Here is an 18,391-nt window from a genome sequence, read left to right on the forward strand (position 1 = left end):
CCAATCATTGGAAAGAGCCTTCCCTAAGGCTGAGAGTAGCATTAGTTTGGGCACAAACATAAATATCCAGAAGGCAGCTGTACATGGTCAGGTCAGCTAAACAGCATTCGAGAATCCACACCATTCCCAGTTAGCTCTCAACCCTATGCTTGTGGATCAGTCAGTTGTAGCTCTCAGGTTCGACTACAGCACCATGCCTGTCTGTCTGTTGCCATACTGCCTGCCATCATGATCAGGGCCTCACCCTCTGGAACTGTAAGCCCTAAGAACTCTTTTTTCCTAAGTTGCCTCAGTCATGACATCTCTTCCCAGCAACAGAAAAGTAACTAAGACATGGGCACATCTTTTTGTGATGGTTGACCTCAAGCAGTGGTGCCACTGTCATACAAGTGAGCACATCTTCCTTTTGTCAGAGCTTCTAGAATCCCTAGAAGAGAGGAGAGGAGAGGAGAGGAGAGAGAGAGAGAGAGAGAGAGAGAGAGAGAGAGAGAGAGAGAGAGAACACATGAAGCGGTAACACTATGGTATAGTATTGCTGGGATCCGCTGAAATTTGCACAGGCCTATTTATAGAGTTGGTAGCTGAGAAACCACTTCCACGAAGACGCAAAAAATGGATGAACGCTGCTGGGCTTTTCAGAGTCCTGGGTTCTTGATAACGAAGTGGAGTCTTTACACAACTCTAAGTGTAATCCCAGCACTCTGGAGGTGGAGGCAGGAGGATCAGACGTTTAAGGTCATTCTCAGACTACATCATATGTTTGAGAGCTTCATCATGTGCGGGGATGCAAGAGACCCTGTCTCAAAAAAAAAAGAAAAAGCATAACTGAAAATGTAAATGCTATTTTGTCTAAGGTTGATAATAATTTTTAATTTTTTTAGATTTCTAAATTTCATGTGTATGAGTTTTGCCTGTATGTATGCATGTGCACCACACCTCTACCTGGTGCCACTGGAGGTCAGAAGAGGTGTTGGATTCCCTAAAGCTGGAGTTAAAGGTGGTTGTGAGCCACCATGTTGGTACTGGGAACCGAACTCTGGCCCTATGTCAAAGCTGCAAGTGCTTTGAAGATGACCTGGGGGGACTGGAACACCGAGTGACTGCTCTTCCAGAGGACCCAGGTTCAAATCCCAGAACCCACATGGCAGCTCACACCTGTCTGTAACTCTAGTTCCAGGGCTCTGGCAGCCTCATGCAGACATGCAGGCAAAACACCAATGTTCATAATATACAAAAAAGATTAAACAACGACCCATGAGTCATCTCTCTAGCTCTTGAAATTAACCCTTTATAAAAATGTACTTTTCATGGCTGGAGAGATGGCTCAGTGGTTAAGAGCATTGCCTGCTCTTCTAAAGGTCCCGAGTTCAATTCCTGGCAACCACATGGTGGCTCACAACCATCTGTAATGAGGTCTGGCACCCTCTTCTGGCCTGCAGACATACAGACAGAATATTGTATACATAATAAATAAATAAATAAAATTTGTTTTAAATGTACTTTTCATATGCTGACCTATAAGAAGTCAAGGCCATAGGAGACAAGAGTCTTGCTACTTAAAAATATGCGAGAAGGGTTATGGGTGATGAATTAACCATTAAATAATTGGAATGGGAGTTACGGCTTGATTTCCTGTGCACATTCACAGCCTGAAGCCCAGGTTGGCCTCAAACTTTTGAACTCCTAGCTCTTGTCTTGCTTGCTTCCACCTCTTGAGTATTGGGTTAATACTATAACAACTATGCTAGGCTCACATCTCTAGGAGAGGGCAGAAAACAGGTTCTAGTTTATTGACATTTGGAACTCCAGAAGCCATTCTGGGAGCTCTCAAATATTCACCGCTTTGGGCGGATGTTATTTGGTCATATCGAATGAGTCCCAGTTTCCCATCTGTCCTACAGTGTTATATTTTGTTTCTGTTTAGTCTTAAATTGTCCAGGCTGGCCCGGAACTCTCTAAGTAGCTGAGGATAACCTTGTGCTTAGGATCCCCCTGGAGTGCTGGGATCACAGTCAGGGTGTGGAGATGGAACCCGCCCCTGTAAGCTGGGCTGCGTTTCCAGCCCTGTTTATCTTTTAGACTGCAAATTCCCCGCCGGCAGACCCGGGTCGGGTAAGCTGAACGCCTAGAAAAACACGGCAGAACTGTCGGGAAGGCACCTCCAGAGGCGCGGGAACAGATTCCGGGTCCCGCCCCGCGAGAGCCACGGGCCTTGGCAGTCCCGCCCACGGGAAGGAGGGGCGTACATAGCCCTGCCCACCGGAAGCTGAGGGTCGCGGCGGCCCCGCCCACGGGGAGGAGGGACGCCCTAGGACTCCCGCCCTGCAAGAGCCTTTGCCTTGAGACAGCCCCGCCCACACACGGGAGGAGCGTCCTGGACACGCCCTCCAGGAGGCGTGGTCTGCGGCGCGCGGGAAGCAGCGGGCGGTGGCGGCTCCTTGCGGACCGCGTCCCGGCAGGTAGGTTCCTTGCTGATCCAGGGTTTTCCGCGCCTCAGAACCGGGTCGGGCTGCAGCTGCTCGCGGGGCCGCGGGGCGGGATCGCGGCGCTGGCTCAGGCGGAGGCCGGTCCGTCCCAGGCCGCCGTCCCGACTGGGACCCGGGACCGGACCCGCGCGCCTCCCGCCAGGCCCGAACCCGCGCCCCTCCCAACAAGTCCCTCTGCCGGGAGGCCGCTGCCCAGGGGGACTGCTCGTACCGGGGTACCGGTCCCAGGATCCCACCTCGGCGGGATGCGCTGCAGCCCCCCGCCTCACCTCCGGCTCGGGCGTTTGATTTCTTTCTTTTCCGGAACTACCGGTAAAGTAGTGGGAGCCTGTGTGAATGGTTTAGCTGAAGTTTGCAGATGTCCGTCATCAGCCTCGTCTCAGCTGGCGTTGCAGTGCAGTTTACCTGGCTCGCCCTTGCTGTTCCAGGGTCGTTGTTTTAACTCGTTGCTAACGTTTCCAGCCTCCCTTTGCCCGGCGGGGACTCTGGAGGATGAAAGTGATCACGTGTGAAATCGCCTGGCACAACAAGGAGCCAGTGTACAGCCTGGACTTCCAGCATGCGGTAGCCTGCAGGATCCACAGACTGGCGTCCGCGGGAGTGGACACCGCCGTCAGGGTAAATGGGCAGGTGGGAGGACACAGGGAAGTCCCATGTGGAGTCCAAGTTTTCATTCCTTCATTGGAAACTGAAACCAGCAGCTCAAGTAGGTTTGCCACCTAGCCTGGAATGCTAAATTCCCAGGCCTGGGGTAAGCAAGGAAGGCTGGAGAGATTGACTTTCTTAACTAACTTTGTCTACTTTGTTACTAGTTGGTCCCCACTGTCTTAGAATATCCAGACCGCTGGTGCTGGTACAGGATGGAGGATCCGAAGTAGGAGATTTTCCTCAGGGATAGTGAGTTTGAGGCCAGCCTGGGCTGGGTGAGACCTTGTCACAAAAATGCTGAGACTCTTTCCTGTGTGTTGTGGCCATTTGCCCTAGAAAGAGCTGTCAGGGAAGATGGCAGCTGCAGGGACTGCTGGTTTACGTTTACTCAAACACTTCCTTCAATTTGCAAAGTTTCAAAAGGAAAATTGCATTTTCTGCCAGAAAACATAGTTGTCTAGTGAGAGGGAATTAGACGGTGGCTGGTGTCTTTCTTTCTCTCGTGAATATTTTGCTGTCAACAGATCTGGAAGGTGGAGAAGGGGCCAGATGGGAAAGCCACTGTGGAATTTCTCTCCAATCTCGCTCGGCACACCAAAGCCGTCAATGTTGTACGGTTTTCACCGACTGGGGAGATCTTAGCATCCGGAGGCGACGGTAAGTATTGTATTTAACAGTCCATCAGCCTCTTGCTTAGCTCTCCTGACTAATGGTGACATTTGAGCTGGGGGGTGACTGCAACCACAGCACTTGGAGGCTGAGGCGGGACGACTGAGATTTGAAGGGCCAGCTTGGGATAGAAAGCAAGAAGGTCAAGGAAAGAAAGTCAGGTAGTGAGATCTGAGCTGGTTGTGTCTTCCCTTTGGGATGTCATGGACCCTCTCTGTCCGTATGCCTTTCCGATCGTTGGATAAGTACCATTTTTGGAGTGTATCAGGTGTGAAGATGGCAGACTTAGCATTGAACTCGAGAAGCTATGTCTGAGAAAGGCTTCTTTTTTCCCCATTTGTCCCCCGCAGACTGGTTGGGTGTGGTAGGAAAAGTCGGCACACTGTGTCATTGTCCCGGAGTGGTACTGGGTGGGCCTATCTCTGGTGGTTGGTGTAGCCCCCCCATAGTTTCTGCCTCTTTGGGGTGGGTTGATCTGTGTTGTCCGTCTGTGCTGCCATGACAAGAAAACACAGACAAAGAGATCTTTATCCCATACATTGCGTACTTTAGAGGACAGCATAAAGTAAAACAAGTCGGAGGTTTTGTTTGCACAAAGAGGAATGATTGAGTTGTGTGTCATAATGCCCAGAATGTGTGTGTGCCAGAATGCCCAGAATGGTCGTGTGCATGTCCGTGTACACGCAGAGATGTACGTGCACGCACACGGTTATAGGGAAGTGGTAAGTGGAACAGCGTTGAGGCTCTCACTGTCTCCTACGAAGTGGCCCTGGACAGCTCCCCCCTTCCCAGAGTCCTATAGCCTCGAAGACCGCCCCTCCCTCTAGTCACGTCGTGGAGAGCGAGCTTCGATCTTTCCAGGCTCACTCCCTCTCCAGCAGGCTCCACTGAGTTTGTACGCTCGGATCCCAGGTGGCTTTGAGTGCGCTCTTCTGTATTTCCGCTCGCTCACTCGCTCTTCTTCCTGGACAGGCGGAAGGAACGCATGCGTGGTGGGTTATATGGTGAGCCTGGGAGAAATCGCCAGGTTCAGACCATTGCTCGTGTCAAGCTAAGGTTTCTGATGTGTCCGTAATGGCGTGAATAGGTGGCAGGGATAGGTGACTTAACCATGTCCAGGCCACCATGTTGTAAGGACTTTATGTGGATTCCCCCCATTCTGTCCTCACGGTGCCCCATGAGATGGGTATGCAGCTGTCTCTAAGTCATTTGTCCGGTTTCTCCATGTAGTTAGATACTCTGCAGTGGTGTTTTGCTGGCCCAGGGAGCCTATATGTATGAGTGTAATAGGAGCGGCGGGCTGCTTCCCATCATCCGGCTAGCTTTATCCGAAATAATTATATGGAAATTGTATTCTTTTAAAGATTGCTTGGCCCATTATATTGGCTAGCTCTTACATATTGATCTAACCCATTTCTAATAATCTATATAGCCCATGTGATGGCTTACCAGGGACGATCTTAATTTGCGTCTATATTGGATGGGAGAATCATGGCAACTCATTGACTCGGTTTCTTTCTCCCAGCATTTTGTTCTGTCTATTCCACCCACCTAAAGGTTGGCCTATCAAATGGGCCAAAACAATTTCTTTATTAATTAACCAATAAAAACAACAGATTAAAAAAAATCACTCCCACATCATATGAGAAGCCTAGATTGGCTTTATTATGAATTGTTTTCATTTTTGTTTCAGGGAAGAAGACAAATTTACTTGTCCTGTTCAAATTTCTTGTGTTTTTCTAAGATAGGGTCTTCTGTAGCCCAGGCTAGCTTTGAACTCACCATGTAGCCAAGGCTAGCCTTGAATGTCTGATCCTCCTGACTTAAACTCCCTGAGGCTGGATTATAAGCATAGACATACCATCATACAGTCTGTCCATAGACTTAGAAGTGAACGACTGACTCTTCAGGGCTAGAGTGGCCATTGAGGGACGTATAACTTACACAACACCCTAAAACTCCAGAGGTGAGGAGGGCGTGGGAAAGCTGCTTCATGCTCTACTGATCCTCCCACAGATGCCGCCATTCTGTTGTGGAAGATGAATGACAGCAAGGAGCCAGAGCCCAGCGCCTTTCAGGAGGAGGACGAGGCTCAGCTGAATAAGGAGAACTGGACTGTGGTAAAAACCCTGAGGTAAAGGGGAGGGGCTGTGGGAGATATGTTTGTGTTACTTTCTGTAAGTCATTGTGTGTGTGAGCAAGAGTGCATGCCATTACGTGTGGGCAGCTCCAGAGGTCGGAGGGGGCGTCAGAGCCCTTGGAACTACAGTTACAGGGGACACTGTGGTCCTTCTCGGTGCCGAGAACTGAATCTGATCCCTCCGGAGAGCAGCGAGTGTGCTTAAGCTCCAGCTGGGTGACTCTTCTTTACAGCCTGAGTACTTGAGTAGTTTGTGTGCTTGCCGGGCAGCGGTGGCACAGCACAGGACTTTACACGGGGGCTGGCAGATCTCTGGGTTCAAGGCCAGCCTGTTCTACAGAGTGAGTTTCAGGACAGCCAGGACAACACTGAGAGACTCTGCCTCAAAAACAAACAAACAAACAAACAAACAAAAAAAAACAGAATAAACAAAAAGTTTTGTGTGCGTAACTTAAAACTTTTTGCCTACTTCATAAAATAATAAAGGATAAAAACAGAAAAAAATAGATTTTTCTTCCTATTATGAAATTTTCCCTGATAAAAATAGAATTGTGCCCCCCCCCACCCCCGTTTTTGAGCCAGGCAGCCCCGGCTAGCCTTGAATTCCATACTGTTGCCCAAGTTCCCAGTGCTGGGATTATCTGTGTGGGCCTACGAGGCCCTTTGACTTATTTTAGATACATAACCTTGAGAACACAGTTTATAGCCAGGGCTGACAGAGCTCCACTGAGAATTTCTAGAATCTCATTTAAATGTATGATCTCAGACCTGGAACTTTTTGATAGCTTTTCTCTTTTGCAGTTATAATCTTATTTCTTCTGTCTTTGGGCTCCAGGGGCCACTTAGAAGATGTGTATGATATTTGCTGGGCCACTGATGGGAATTTGATGGCCTCCGCCTCTGTGGATAACACGGTTATCATATGGGATGTCAGCAAAGGTGAGTGATATAGTTATTTATTTATATTAAATTAGGTGTATGTGCACATGCACACAGTGTCACGGAGTCCATGGTTGCCTGATCCCTGGAGGAAGAGTTGTGGACAGGCACTACCTGTGTGGTTCCTGTACAAGAGCAGTCGGTGCTCCGACCTGCCAGGCTCCAGACCAAGTGGTAGGCATCAGCTGTTAGGAGGAGCGGGGAAAGGCTGGGTTGGGGGTGCGGGCGGGGAGCCGCTATGGAAGAGGCTGAAATCAGGTTCTCATCCTAGATCTCATCATTTCATTCAGTCAGCGCCAACCTCAGCGGCATGTCCCTCTCTCACCTCCTTCTGTTCACCAAAGCCTTTACTGGAGAGCTCTGCATGCTTCCCCTTCCCCCCCCCAACACCCTCCCCACCCAGGAGACTCGGGTCCCAGAGTCCTCTGTTTCTGGTTTGTTATCCCCCCTCTCTATTTCTGTGACGAGGCACCATGACCAAAGCCACTTACAAAAGGAAGTGTTTACTTTGGTGCTCATGGTTTTGGAGGGTGAGAGTCCCCGTCCATCATGCTGGGGCATTGGGCAGGCAGTCAGGCATGGTGCTGGAGCCACGCTGGAGAGCTTACGCCTTATTCCACAGCTGTGAAGCCGGGAGGGAGAGCCGGCTGACTGGAAATGGCACAAGCTTTTAAAACCTCAAAATACACCCCTAGTGACACACCTTCTCCAACAAGGCCACACCTCCTAATCCTTCCCCAACAGTTCCACCAACTGGGGGCCAAGCATTCAGATGAGCTACAGGGCCGTTCTCATTCCAACCTCTGGCTGGCTGTTTTCTTTCTTGCTTGCCTTCCAGTGTGATCTCAGACCCACAGAGTCTGTCCCTTTGACTGTCTTTCTTCCATTTTACACTTAGAGACAAATCCCAGCCTGGGCTCTATGCTGTGTGCCACCTTTAAGTTTCCCAGCCCTGGCCTCGGGTCTGTTTCTCAAACCCTTGCACTTGCCAGGCCTGGCCTCGTAGTCTTCTTGACCAGCAGACTTGCAATCCACTCAGGTCTCCTGGAGTTCTCTTCTCAATCCCCAACTGCTTTAGTCCCAGCCAACTCCCTAGAAAGACTTTGAGGGAGAGAGATGCTCTCCTATGGAGTAGGGAGGACAGCGCATTGAGATTTGGCTGAAGCAGCCTGGTGGCAGAGGCGCACTCCTTTAATCCCAGCACTCAGGAGGCAGAGGCAGGTGGATCTCTGAGTTTGAGGCCAGCCTGTCTATGAGATCCAGGACAGCCAGGGCTACACAGAGAAACCCTGTCTCAAAAAGAGAGAGCAAAAGAGAAAAGAATTAGGCTGACACATGTTCCGTGCTGTGTGGGTCATGGTCACTGGGTTAGCAGTGGTGGTGGGTGGTGGCTGTGGAAGCTGGGTGGCAGGAGGTGGGTGAGAGGAAGGGGAGGGGGTGAAAGAGTTGGGAAAATGAAGGGTAGATCACTTTTGGGGGAGGTTTTCTTTGCCACCCCTCTCATGGATTGAACACAGGGCCTTGTGCTTGTTTTTTTGTTTGCTTTCAAATGGTTAAAACCTTTGAATGGTAATTTGAATTACTATTGCATAGTTTGAAGTATACTAGTCTGCGTAGGCTGGATTTGGGAGCTAGTCGGTTGTGAAAGTTTGCTAACCGTTCTCCTTTCACCGGGAAAGCTCTGCCGCTGGCTTACCCACTGAGTGCCCATGCTAGCCTTTCCAGTACAGCTGCTTCACCCTTCTGTGTCTGTGACCTGTGACTCTTCTGTCATATTTTCTAAACTTCAGCTTACTGGTTGGCTTGAGCTTCTTGAGACAGGGTCTCAGGTAGCCCAGAGTGTCTTGAAACTGTTCGTACCCAAGGCGAGCCTTGGACCCTAGGTGCTCCTGCCCTCCTTCCCAAGTGGTTGCAGCTTCCTCTTTGAAACCCAGATCACCTCCCAGCTCTCGGTCTTCCCGGCTTGTTCCTTACATACGAAGCCCTCTAACTGTACTGTGACTTCTCTTCCTCCTCTTCTTCTTCCTGACTCCTGTCTTTCCATCAGCTGTTCCCAGGTACCACCACCCATGCTAAGCTCAGATGAGACAGGGTAAGGGGTTCTCTCGTCCCCATCCCTCCCATCCTACCCAACCCAAACAACTAAACTCAGGTCCTCTGACCCACATAGCCTTCTGCTTGCTGTTGATGCCTGAATCCCCTATTCTTGAGTGCTGGACTGGAGGGTGGGGCTGTGTGGAGTGATCTTGGGGAACACGGCCTCTCCAGGACTGCCTGTAGAGTGGCCAGCTGGAACGAGGCCATAGTGTGGAAGTCTTAGTTCATGGGGAACAGGCCTCTCCAGGACTGCTGTAGAAAGGGAGGCTGGAACAAGGCCATAGTGTGGAAGTCTGAGTTCATGCAGTGTGCCGCGGTGGTCTTAATAATGCTTTTGTGTGCTTCTTCATAGGGCAGAAGATTTCCATTTTAAACGAACATAAAAGTTACGTACAAGGCGTTACCTGGGACCCTTTGGGTCAATATATTGCGACCCTGAGTTGCGACAGGTGTGTAAATAACGGAAGTTTTTGTAGATCCTCTATCACAGCCTCAGGAAGGGCTTCGATAGTCCAGTTTGGGCTCTTTTGTTCTTGATTTGCTTATTACAACAAGACGGGAATGAGAGATCAATTAGGCTGGGTGCCTTATGCAGAACTGGCACCGGTGAATCTTTCGTGGATGGATGAATTGGTGTAGAAGGAGCTTGTGTGTTTGCCTGCATGTGTGTCTGTGCACCGTGTGTGCCTGGTGCTCTCAGAGGCCAGAAGAGGGCACTGGATCCCCTGAAACTGGAGTTACACACAGTTATGGGCAGTCAGTGCTGGGCACAAACTGGGGTCCTCTACCAGAGCAGAGCACTCTCTTAGTCACCGAGCCAGTCACCAAGCCAGTCACCGAGCCCTCTCTCCAGACCTTTATTGGTTTTTTTTTGAGACAATGTTTCACGTAGCCCAGGCTGGCCTCAAACTTTCTACATAGCCAAGGCTGTCTCTGACTTCACATCCTCTTGCCTCCACCTCCCGAGTGCTCGGGTTTCAGCTGCTCTGCCAGGCCCTGGGTTATGCAGTGTTGGGGCCGAACACGCATCAGGCACGCTGGGCAAGCACTCGGGTAATGGAGTTTCATCCTCAACCCTCAACTACATTTAATTTAAAAATTGAATTTAATATGGCCCTGAAATAGGAACAATATGCAACCAATAGAGGTTTTTTTTTTTTTTTAATTGTAGACTGTCATGTTCTGAATACCGTGCATTTTCTGATGTCTTGTTGAGAGAGACCAGTTTGGTTAGTGGGAACAGTGTGCCTTGGGAGCAAGATTCATTTCCATCCTAACTGTTTATGGGTGAGGGGAGCACAGCCATGTCTTACCGATCCTCCTGCCTCAGCTTCCAGTGTCTCACTTCATAGCCAAGACTAGCTTCGACCATGGTGATCCTCCTGCCTCAGCCTTCCAATGTCTCACTCTATAACCAAGGCCTGCTTCGAACTCATGTGATCCTCCTGCCTCAGCCTACCGTGTGTTGGAATCACAGGTGCAAGTTATCATATCTGGCATTCCTTATGATAGAAAGCTCTGCCAGCAAGACCGTCCGCACGAGACAAATCTCACTAGTTATACGTGTACACGGGTTCCTATTCTGGAGTGACACTCAGGCTTCTCTTTCTGCAGGGTGCTGCGGGTCTATAGCACTCAGAAGAAGCGTGTGGCTTTCAACATTTCAAAGATGCTGGGGCCCGAAGGAGAGGTAGGAAGTGCTTTTTATTTCATCTGTGTGCGTGCACACGCCAGTGTGCTTGTGAAGGTCAGCAGGCAGTTCTCTCAGTCTCCTGTGTGGATCCCGGGGATGGAACTCTGGTCAACAGGCTTGGCAACTGTAGGAGGAGGCCGCTTGTTGGTTCCCAGCTGCTCAGCCCTGAAATAATCCCACAGACACTGTATTAATTAAATCACTGCTTGACCCATTAGCTCTAGCTTCTTATTGGCTAACTCTTACACATTAATTTAAACCATCTCCATTAATTTGTGTATCGCCACATGGCAGTGGCTTACCGGCGAAGTTACAGTGTCTGTCTCTGGAAGGGCTACATGGCTTCTCTCTTGCTCTTCCTTCTTCCTCCCAGCATTCAGTTTAGTTTTCCCCGCCTATAGCTAAGTTCTGCCCTGCTATAGGTCCAAAGCGTTTCTTTATTCATTAATGGTGATTTAACCCATTTAATCACAGCATACAGAGGGGAATCCCACGTCAGGCAACAAGTGTTGTTTACCTCGGACGGCATTGCCAGCCCAGCATGAACCATTTCGCCATCCCCTTTCAACAGTACTTTGAGATCTGGGAGCTTCTAACCCTTGCAGACCTCTTGGACCGCCTTATTGACCTACCAGTTCTCATAAATGATTTAGTTCTGTGTTCCTGCACAGTTATTCCCGATTGGGGTGCTTCAGTTCTCGTCAGGTCTGTCCTAAGTGGCGGGCCTTTGTGGGCAGTGAGATGCGCTGGCCTGACTTTGAGCTCTGTGTCCACAGGCACGAAGTTTCCGGATGTTTCACGATGACAGCATGAAGTCATTCTTCCGCAGACTCAGTTTCACTCCAGACGGATCTTTGCTTCTCACTCCAGGTGTGTCTGACGTGGTGTGACATAGGGGTGTGATGGCAGCCTGGGGACATAGAGATTCCCGTGTGTGACACTGGTCAGCCCTGGCAGGTGTGGGCAGAGCACTGGGGCCTTGTCCGCACACTGCGTCCTTTGGGAACTTCAGACCTTGGATAATGAGATGATGTTGATGCCCAGCAAAGCTTGGGAGTCGAAAGGCTTGGAGTGCTGTTTTCCCAAAGATGAATTTTACTTAGAAGAGTTTTAGGGCTTCAACATTCCCATCCATCTGTCCTGATCTCTGTCCTGATCATCCCAAGCAGACCTGGAATTCACTGTGTATCTGGGGATGACCTAGAACTTCACCTCCCTCTGCCCTCAGGTGCTGGGATAACAGGCATGCACCGGCACACTGTTTAAACAGTACTGGGAATTGAACCCAGGACCTTAAGCATACTAGGCGAGCATTCTACCAAATGAGCTACATCTCTAGCCCAGAACTTGTTTTGTTTTGTTCTGTGTCATGGTCTTGTGTAGCTCAGGTTAGCCCTGGACTTGTTGTGTAGCTGAGTATGATCTCCCCTCTCTGTGTCCCCATTGCTGAGGTTATAGGTGTTCAGGCCAGGCTAGCTCTGAGTGTATACCTTTCATATGGTAAAGGTATAGCAGGCTACGGCAGTGGTCACATGATGGAAGTGGCACCTGACGCTTTTGATACAATGTATCCTACAACGGTCCTCTTGCAAGAAAACAAAACACAAAAGAAAAAACACTAAAGAGAAACTGAGGACTGGATGTAACTCTGGTCAAATGCCTGCCTAATGTGTGGGACTCTGAGGTGCAGCCTTAGCACCGTAAATAGAGTGATGGAGGAAGGGTACCCAAGAACTGGTTCTGACACCCCGAAACAGGCAAATGCCGGATGAGCTGTGCGTCACCCTGCTATTCTCTTCAGACTGCAAAAGAAGTTCCCATGACTGCTGCGAGGTTCGGGGTACCGCACTGGGAACATGGCTTGTTAGTGTGTCTCCAAGGTACCCTGGTAACAGTTAATGTCATCTAGTCCCTGTGTCTCACATCTGAGGCGCAGTTCCTTAGCAAGGAAATACATAGGAGTTTCTAGGCGTGTATGTCAGCTACACGTGGTAGCACTTGACTGTAATTCAACATTTGGTATTGGAAGGTAGAGGTGGAGAACCAGGAGTTCAAGGTCATCCTTGGCTGAATAGTGAGTTCGAGACCAGTCTGGGGTGCATGAGACCCTTTCTCAAACAAACAAATCAAAAACCAAGCAAATAAAAACAACCAACCCTTCCCCCTCAAACCAGACAATCTAAAGCCCCCAAATGGGTATCTCTCAAAGGAGGACAGTGGTTTACTATTAGTAAGTATTGTGGTGCAGCCCCAAAAAGAAGGGTTCGGTGCCCTGCGTGCTGACTTAGGAGTTACTGACAGGAATGAGCAAACAGGGAAAGTGTAATTCTGTTTCTTACAACAGAGGCACAGAAAAGACCACCCTGGGGGAGTGATGAGCGGTGGCTCACATGTGCCCAAGGAGAGAGAGCCATTGTCACAGTGGGGTAGTGTGGAGAGGTGCGCAGGGAATGGCTCAGCATAGAAACAAGAGGAATGTCCTCCCTTGCAGTTCTAGAATGGTTGGTCACTTGTCAGATGGCATGCATATGCGTGTTATACCATGTGACGGTTAGGTTCTGCTGGAGGCTGCCGGTTACAGCACAGGCTAGGTCTCCAGATAACCCGAGGGCTGGTTTGGAGAGACGGACAGCCAAGGTCTGAATGCTGGGAACAGACCTGTGGACTCAGGTGGAGCGCTGGCAGCTGGGCCCACCCACGGGCGGATCTGCCTCTGCTCTCAAGCACAGTGAATGTTCCTGACTCTACCCTTCTTCCTGCCCTGGGCTTGCAGGGACCTCAGGCCTTGCGGGGAGGTGGCAGGCAGGTGGAACTGGAGCAGATTAGGACGAGCCAAAGGGAACATTGTGCTTGTTTCTGTCACAGAAGCATTGGTAGTTTGTCACTTGAGGGGAAGAGCATTTTGCAAGCCAGACTAGAAGGCTTGGGTCTTTTGCTGGGAACCCTTGTAAGCTTGTAACTTTGACTCTTCCCTCCCTCCCATCCCCTGCTCTCCAGCCGGATGTATGGAATCCGGTGAGAATGTGACAAACACAACCTACGTGTTCTCCAGAAAACATCTGAAAAGGTAGGCAGCCGGAGGTCTCGGTTCGGCCGGTTGATGAGCCACAGTGCTGTTGCTAACTTGCAGTCAACCTTGCAGGCCAATTGCCCACCTTCCGTGCCCTGGGAAGGCGACTCTTGCTGTCCGCTGCTGTCCTGTCTACTTTGAACTGAGGCCCGCAGCGGAAACAGGTACCATCAGAACCACAGTGGTGGGGTGGGTGGGTGGGTGTGTTCTCCCTGGAGTGGGTACTTGGTGGGTGTCTTTTGTGGAGAAAGCTGTGCAGATTTGGCTCAGATGTGTTTCTGGGGGCATGCTGTGATGTTTCGGTGTGTGTATAATGTAATGTTTAAATCGGGGCGTGTCTCGTCTCTTCAGCGTTTGTTTGCTGTGAAGACATTGAGAGTCCGTCCCGTCCCCGTCCTCCCCCCAACCCTGCTGCCCATAGCATGTTGGACATGTGCACATTCCTGTGCAGTGTCCCGTAGTGTGCCTTTTTCCTCATTGTCCAATTCATCACCACACCACACCACACCACACCACACCACACCACACCACACCACACCACTTAGGTTAGGTGTTCCTGAGTCTTCAACCCAGGGCTTTGCATGCTAAAGCCTGTTGAGCTATGACCTCAGCCATTTTCTCTTCCTTTCGTGTATCTGAAGTTTTACTCTCTTTCCAAACATTGTATCCACCTTAACCAATGCTGGGTATTTCAGGTCTTGGAAATATTCTTGAAGTCTTTTCAGGGATGAAGTTATGTTGCTTAGAGATGTTTTGATCTTTTGGGCTGTTGCTTTTAAGGTTCGTTAAGCAGGACCAGGCAACATTTGGTTCATGACACACTTTGCACACTAACTAATGCCCAGTGACTGTGAGGTTTCCCCCTGGGCCCATAGGAAGCACACCCCTGCTGGGGATGGTTTGATCTCTGAGACCCTTCCTCAGTCTCAGGTAGCATCTCAGCTGGCCTATTTCCAGTCAGCACTGAGCTGACTTAGAGCTTTCTGGCTGCCTAGGATTCCTGAGCTCTGAGGCCCAACCTTTTGGCAGAGAGTCACCAAGGCTGTGCCTGGGGTCTCTGCCTCCCTGGGCTTGCCTGGCAGCCAGTGGAGGTGACTGTGGACTGTAGTAAGGAGGCCACTAGTTAGTTCCTGGCCACTTAGCCCCGAAATAATCACACAGAAACTGTATTAATTAAATCACTGCTTGGCCCATTATCTCTAGCTTCTTATTGGCTAACTCTTACATATTAATTTAATCCATCTCCATTAATCTGTGCATCACCACAAGGTCGTGGCCTACCAGCAAAGTTTCAGCACATCTCTCTCCTCTGGCGGCTCCATGGCTTCTTGATTCTGCCTCCTTTCTCCCAGCATTCAGTTTAGTTTTCCCTGCCTATCTAAGTTCTGCCCTACCAACAGGCCAAGGCAGTTTCTTTATTCACCAGTGGTCATCACAGCACACAGAGAGGAATCCCACATCAGTGGACTCTGTTGTACCACTGTCAGGGCCATGGTCCCTCATCTACTGCTGGCCTGTGACTTGAAGGCTGCTGTCCACTTACCTGGTCTGGTATAGTGGGGAAAGTATTCTGGTCCCTGTTTCCTCCAGGGTGGAAGCAGACGCTTCTTTAAACTTTTATATCCATAGTGTAAGTGATACTGTTAACTCCATAGAGCTTTCAAAGCATGACTAGAGCAGGCATGGTAGTTCACACCTTTGGGAAGTCTGTTTTTATAGCTTCAATCAGTTTGTCCTTTCCCTATCAGAGGAGCCCAGCCCCGAGCTGGTGAGCCTGCCCTACCGTATGGTATTTGCTGTGGCCTCCGAGGACTCCATACTGCTGTATGACACACAGCAGCCTTTCCCATTTGGCTACGTGACGAACATCCATTACCATACCCTGAGTGACATTTCCTGGTGAGTAGCTAACAGACAGGACGTGGAGGAGGGCCTGGCCTCTATTTCACTAGAGGGACCTCTGAGCAGGGAGTATTTTGTCTCGACAGAGCTCCAGTTTGGTCTTGTTCACCAGTTTCTATAAAGGAACTTTTATTAAAATGGAAGCCATTTTTGTTCCTGGTGTGTGTGTGTACATACATGTACCTTACCATAGCATGCCTGTTCCTGGTGTGTGTGTACGTACATGTTCCATAGCATGTCTGTTCTTTGTATGTGTGTATGTACATGTCCATAGCATGGCTGTTCCTGGTGTGTGTGTATGTACACGTTCCATAGCATGTCTGTTCCTGGTGTGTGTGTACATACATGTCCATAGCATGTCTGTTTCTTGTGCATGTGTACATATATGTCCATAGCATGCCTATTCCTGGTGCGTGTATACATACATGTCCATAGCATGTCTGTTCCTGGTGCGTGTGTATGTACATGTCCACATGCCTGTGAACATCAGAGGACAGCTTGCAGGAGCCTGTTCTCTCCTTCCACCTGGGCTCCAGGGAGCTGTACTCAGATCATCAGACTTATGCACAAACCCTCTGACCTGTTGAGCCTTGTCTGTGCCCAGCAGTGAGTTCTGACATGATGCACACAGCCCTGTGGGGTCGGTCAGTCAGATCCCAGTGAGCTGAGGGAAAGCCCTGGGGACCTCACCAGGCAGTATCACTTGATGCTACCCTTCCTGTGGTGACTTAGGTCCCTGCGGACTCCATTGCCTTGGGCCCGCTCTGTACTCTGGCCAGGTTGGCCACTCACCGTTATTTTTGCCTGCCCACCCACCAGGGCCACATAGTTTAGGGTGGCCTCAGCTCTACCCAGTGCCTGAGGGTGACGGTGAAATCCTGACCCTCCGGCTCCCCTTTCCCATGAGCTTAGTACTGAACCAGGGCCTGGAATACACTAGGCAAGAACTACCTCTTGTAGGCCCTTGATTTTTCTTTAAATCTTTATAAAACTGTGTGTGTGTGTGTGTGTGTGTGTGTGTGTGTGTGTGTGCCACAGTTCACGTATAGAGGTCAGAGGATGACTTCGTAGAATCACATAGCCCCAGGAGTTGAGCTCTGACTCCAGGCTTGAACAGTAAGAGCCTTTACTGACTGAGCTGTCTCACCAGCCCTAAATTTACTCTCTATGTTGGGAAAAGAAAAGGGTTACCTCACATTTATCCCGGTGAAGTAGACAGGAGGTCACAGAGATCAGGGTGGCTTCGGGGACTGAGATGGGATTGGGAAGAGATGCTGCATGCCTGCAGAGCCTGCTCAAACTCTGTGCTGCTCCCCTGACTGTCGCCTTCAGACAAACACATCTCGTGATAGCTTCTATTTCCTACCTGGTCATGGAAGTACGATCTGTGGCCGTCAGTAACTGACTTCTTCCTTGTTCTGGAAACCCAGGTCCAGTGATGGGACCTTCCTGGCCATTTCCTCCACGGATGGTTATTGCTCGTTTGTGACCTTTGAGAAGGGTGAACTTGGCGTTCCTTTGAAAGAGAAGCCAGTGTTGAGCATAAGAACTCCCGAAACAGCAAAGAAAACCAAGAGCCAGACACACCAGGGATCTCCACCAGGGTCCAGATCAGTCGAAGGGACCCCCACCGACAGACCCCAAGACGCCAGCAGTCCCTGCACCAGCCCCTCTCCAACCCTGCAGTCTCCAGTTCCCTCTGCCTTCAAGGACAGTCCCTCGGCCCCTGCTGCAGGAGCCCCTCCTGCGGGCAAAAGCTCCTTGCCACGGCCTTCTGAGGAGAAGATCCTGCAGCCTGCTGGTCAGAACACAAAAGCCCCCCAACCCCGGAGGGTCACCCTGAACACACTGCAGTCGTGGGGCAAGACAACTCCCCGGTAAGAGCATTTGACAAAACAAGAAAGTGTTGTGAAATGAGCCCCATATAGCAAATATGCCTATGGTACCTGTCACCTGTGACGTGTGCTGGCCACCTGTGATGTGTGCTGGCCACCTGTGTTGTGTGCTGGTCACCTGTGACGTGTGCTAGCCACCTGTAACATGTGCTGGTCACCTATGACATGTGCTGGGCACCCTGTCTCCACCTGTGACGTATGCTGGGCACCTGTGACGTGTGCTGGGCACCTGTGATGTGTGCAGGGCACCTGTGACGTGTGCTGGGCACCTGTGATGTGTGCTGGGCACCTGTGACGTGTGCAGGGCACCCTGCCTCCCCCTGTGATGTGTGCTGGCCTACCGTCTGCCCTTTTTCTCTGAGTCTCCTATGCATTGTCTCCAGAGTCTACTGTTGTATTCCCAGAACACATTCTGCTCTTAGAGATCTCAGTTCCTGCTTCCTGGAGAAGCCCTAGGTACCTACTCATCCTGGTGACACTCAAATTTTGCTGAGGCCCATTTGAGTGTGTCTTCTGTCGTCCTGGTCTTGTGACCCCTGGCCCCGGTGGTGGCCCCTTAGGTGACAGCCAGTGCCCTCTTTCCAGCTCAGCCCTGCTCAGTGGTTGTTGAAATAAGAAGCAGCGGGGCTGCGTCCCCAACACCCCGGCCTCTTGGCTAGCTCATGCCCGAAATAACAACACACAAACTGTATTCATTTAAGAACTGCTTGGCCCGGCTAGTTCCAGATTCTTATTGGCTAGCTCTTACATATTGTTCTAACCCATTTCTAATATTCTGTGTAGCCCATGAGCTGGCTTACCAGAGAGGATCTTAACCTGCGTCTGTCTGGAGCGGGAGAATCATGGCGACTC

The 18,391-nt window shown here is 50.3% G+C and overlaps 1 protein-coding gene across 2 annotated transcripts in view; it reads left to right on the forward strand.

The window, feature by feature from the left end:
• Positions 1 to 2,405: 2,405 nt before the first annotated feature.
• The window catches only part of Chaf1b (chromatin assembly factor 1 subunit B), a 22,230-nt gene continuing 6,244 nt past the window's right edge, over positions 2,406 to 18,391 (forward strand). The window contains exons 1-12 of one of the 2 annotated variants that reach the window (XM_050162144.1): positions 2,406 to 2,459; positions 2,949 to 3,104; positions 3,659 to 3,791; positions 5,820 to 5,937; positions 6,779 to 6,882; positions 9,332 to 9,428; positions 10,594 to 10,669; positions 11,449 to 11,542; positions 13,670 to 13,739; positions 13,815 to 13,906; positions 15,491 to 15,641; positions 17,075 to 17,521. In XM_050162144.1, the coding sequence (XP_050018101.1) occupies positions 2,979 to 3,104; positions 3,659 to 3,791; positions 5,820 to 5,937; positions 6,779 to 6,882; positions 9,332 to 9,428; positions 10,594 to 10,669; positions 11,449 to 11,542; positions 13,670 to 13,739; positions 13,815 to 13,906; positions 15,491 to 15,641; positions 17,075 to 17,521 (1,508 nt within the window). In that variant the 5' untranslated portion in view covers positions 2,406 to 2,459; positions 2,949 to 2,978. Of the gene's footprint in view, positions 2,460 to 2,914; positions 3,105 to 3,658; positions 3,792 to 5,819; positions 5,938 to 6,778; positions 6,883 to 9,331; positions 9,429 to 10,593; positions 10,670 to 11,448; positions 11,543 to 13,669; positions 13,740 to 13,814; positions 13,907 to 15,490; positions 15,642 to 17,074; positions 17,522 to 18,391 lie in introns of both variants that reach the window. The other variant, XM_050162143.1, reaches the window with a different exon arrangement.

The sequence above is a fragment of the Alexandromys fortis genome, unplaced genomic scaffold (assembly GCF_014885135.2).
Source record: "Alexandromys fortis isolate MF-2015 unplaced genomic scaffold, M_Fortis_MF-2015_v1.1 scaffold_128, whole genome shotgun sequence".
NCBI classification, from domain to species: domain Eukaryota; kingdom Metazoa; phylum Chordata; class Mammalia; order Rodentia; family Cricetidae; genus Alexandromys; species Alexandromys fortis.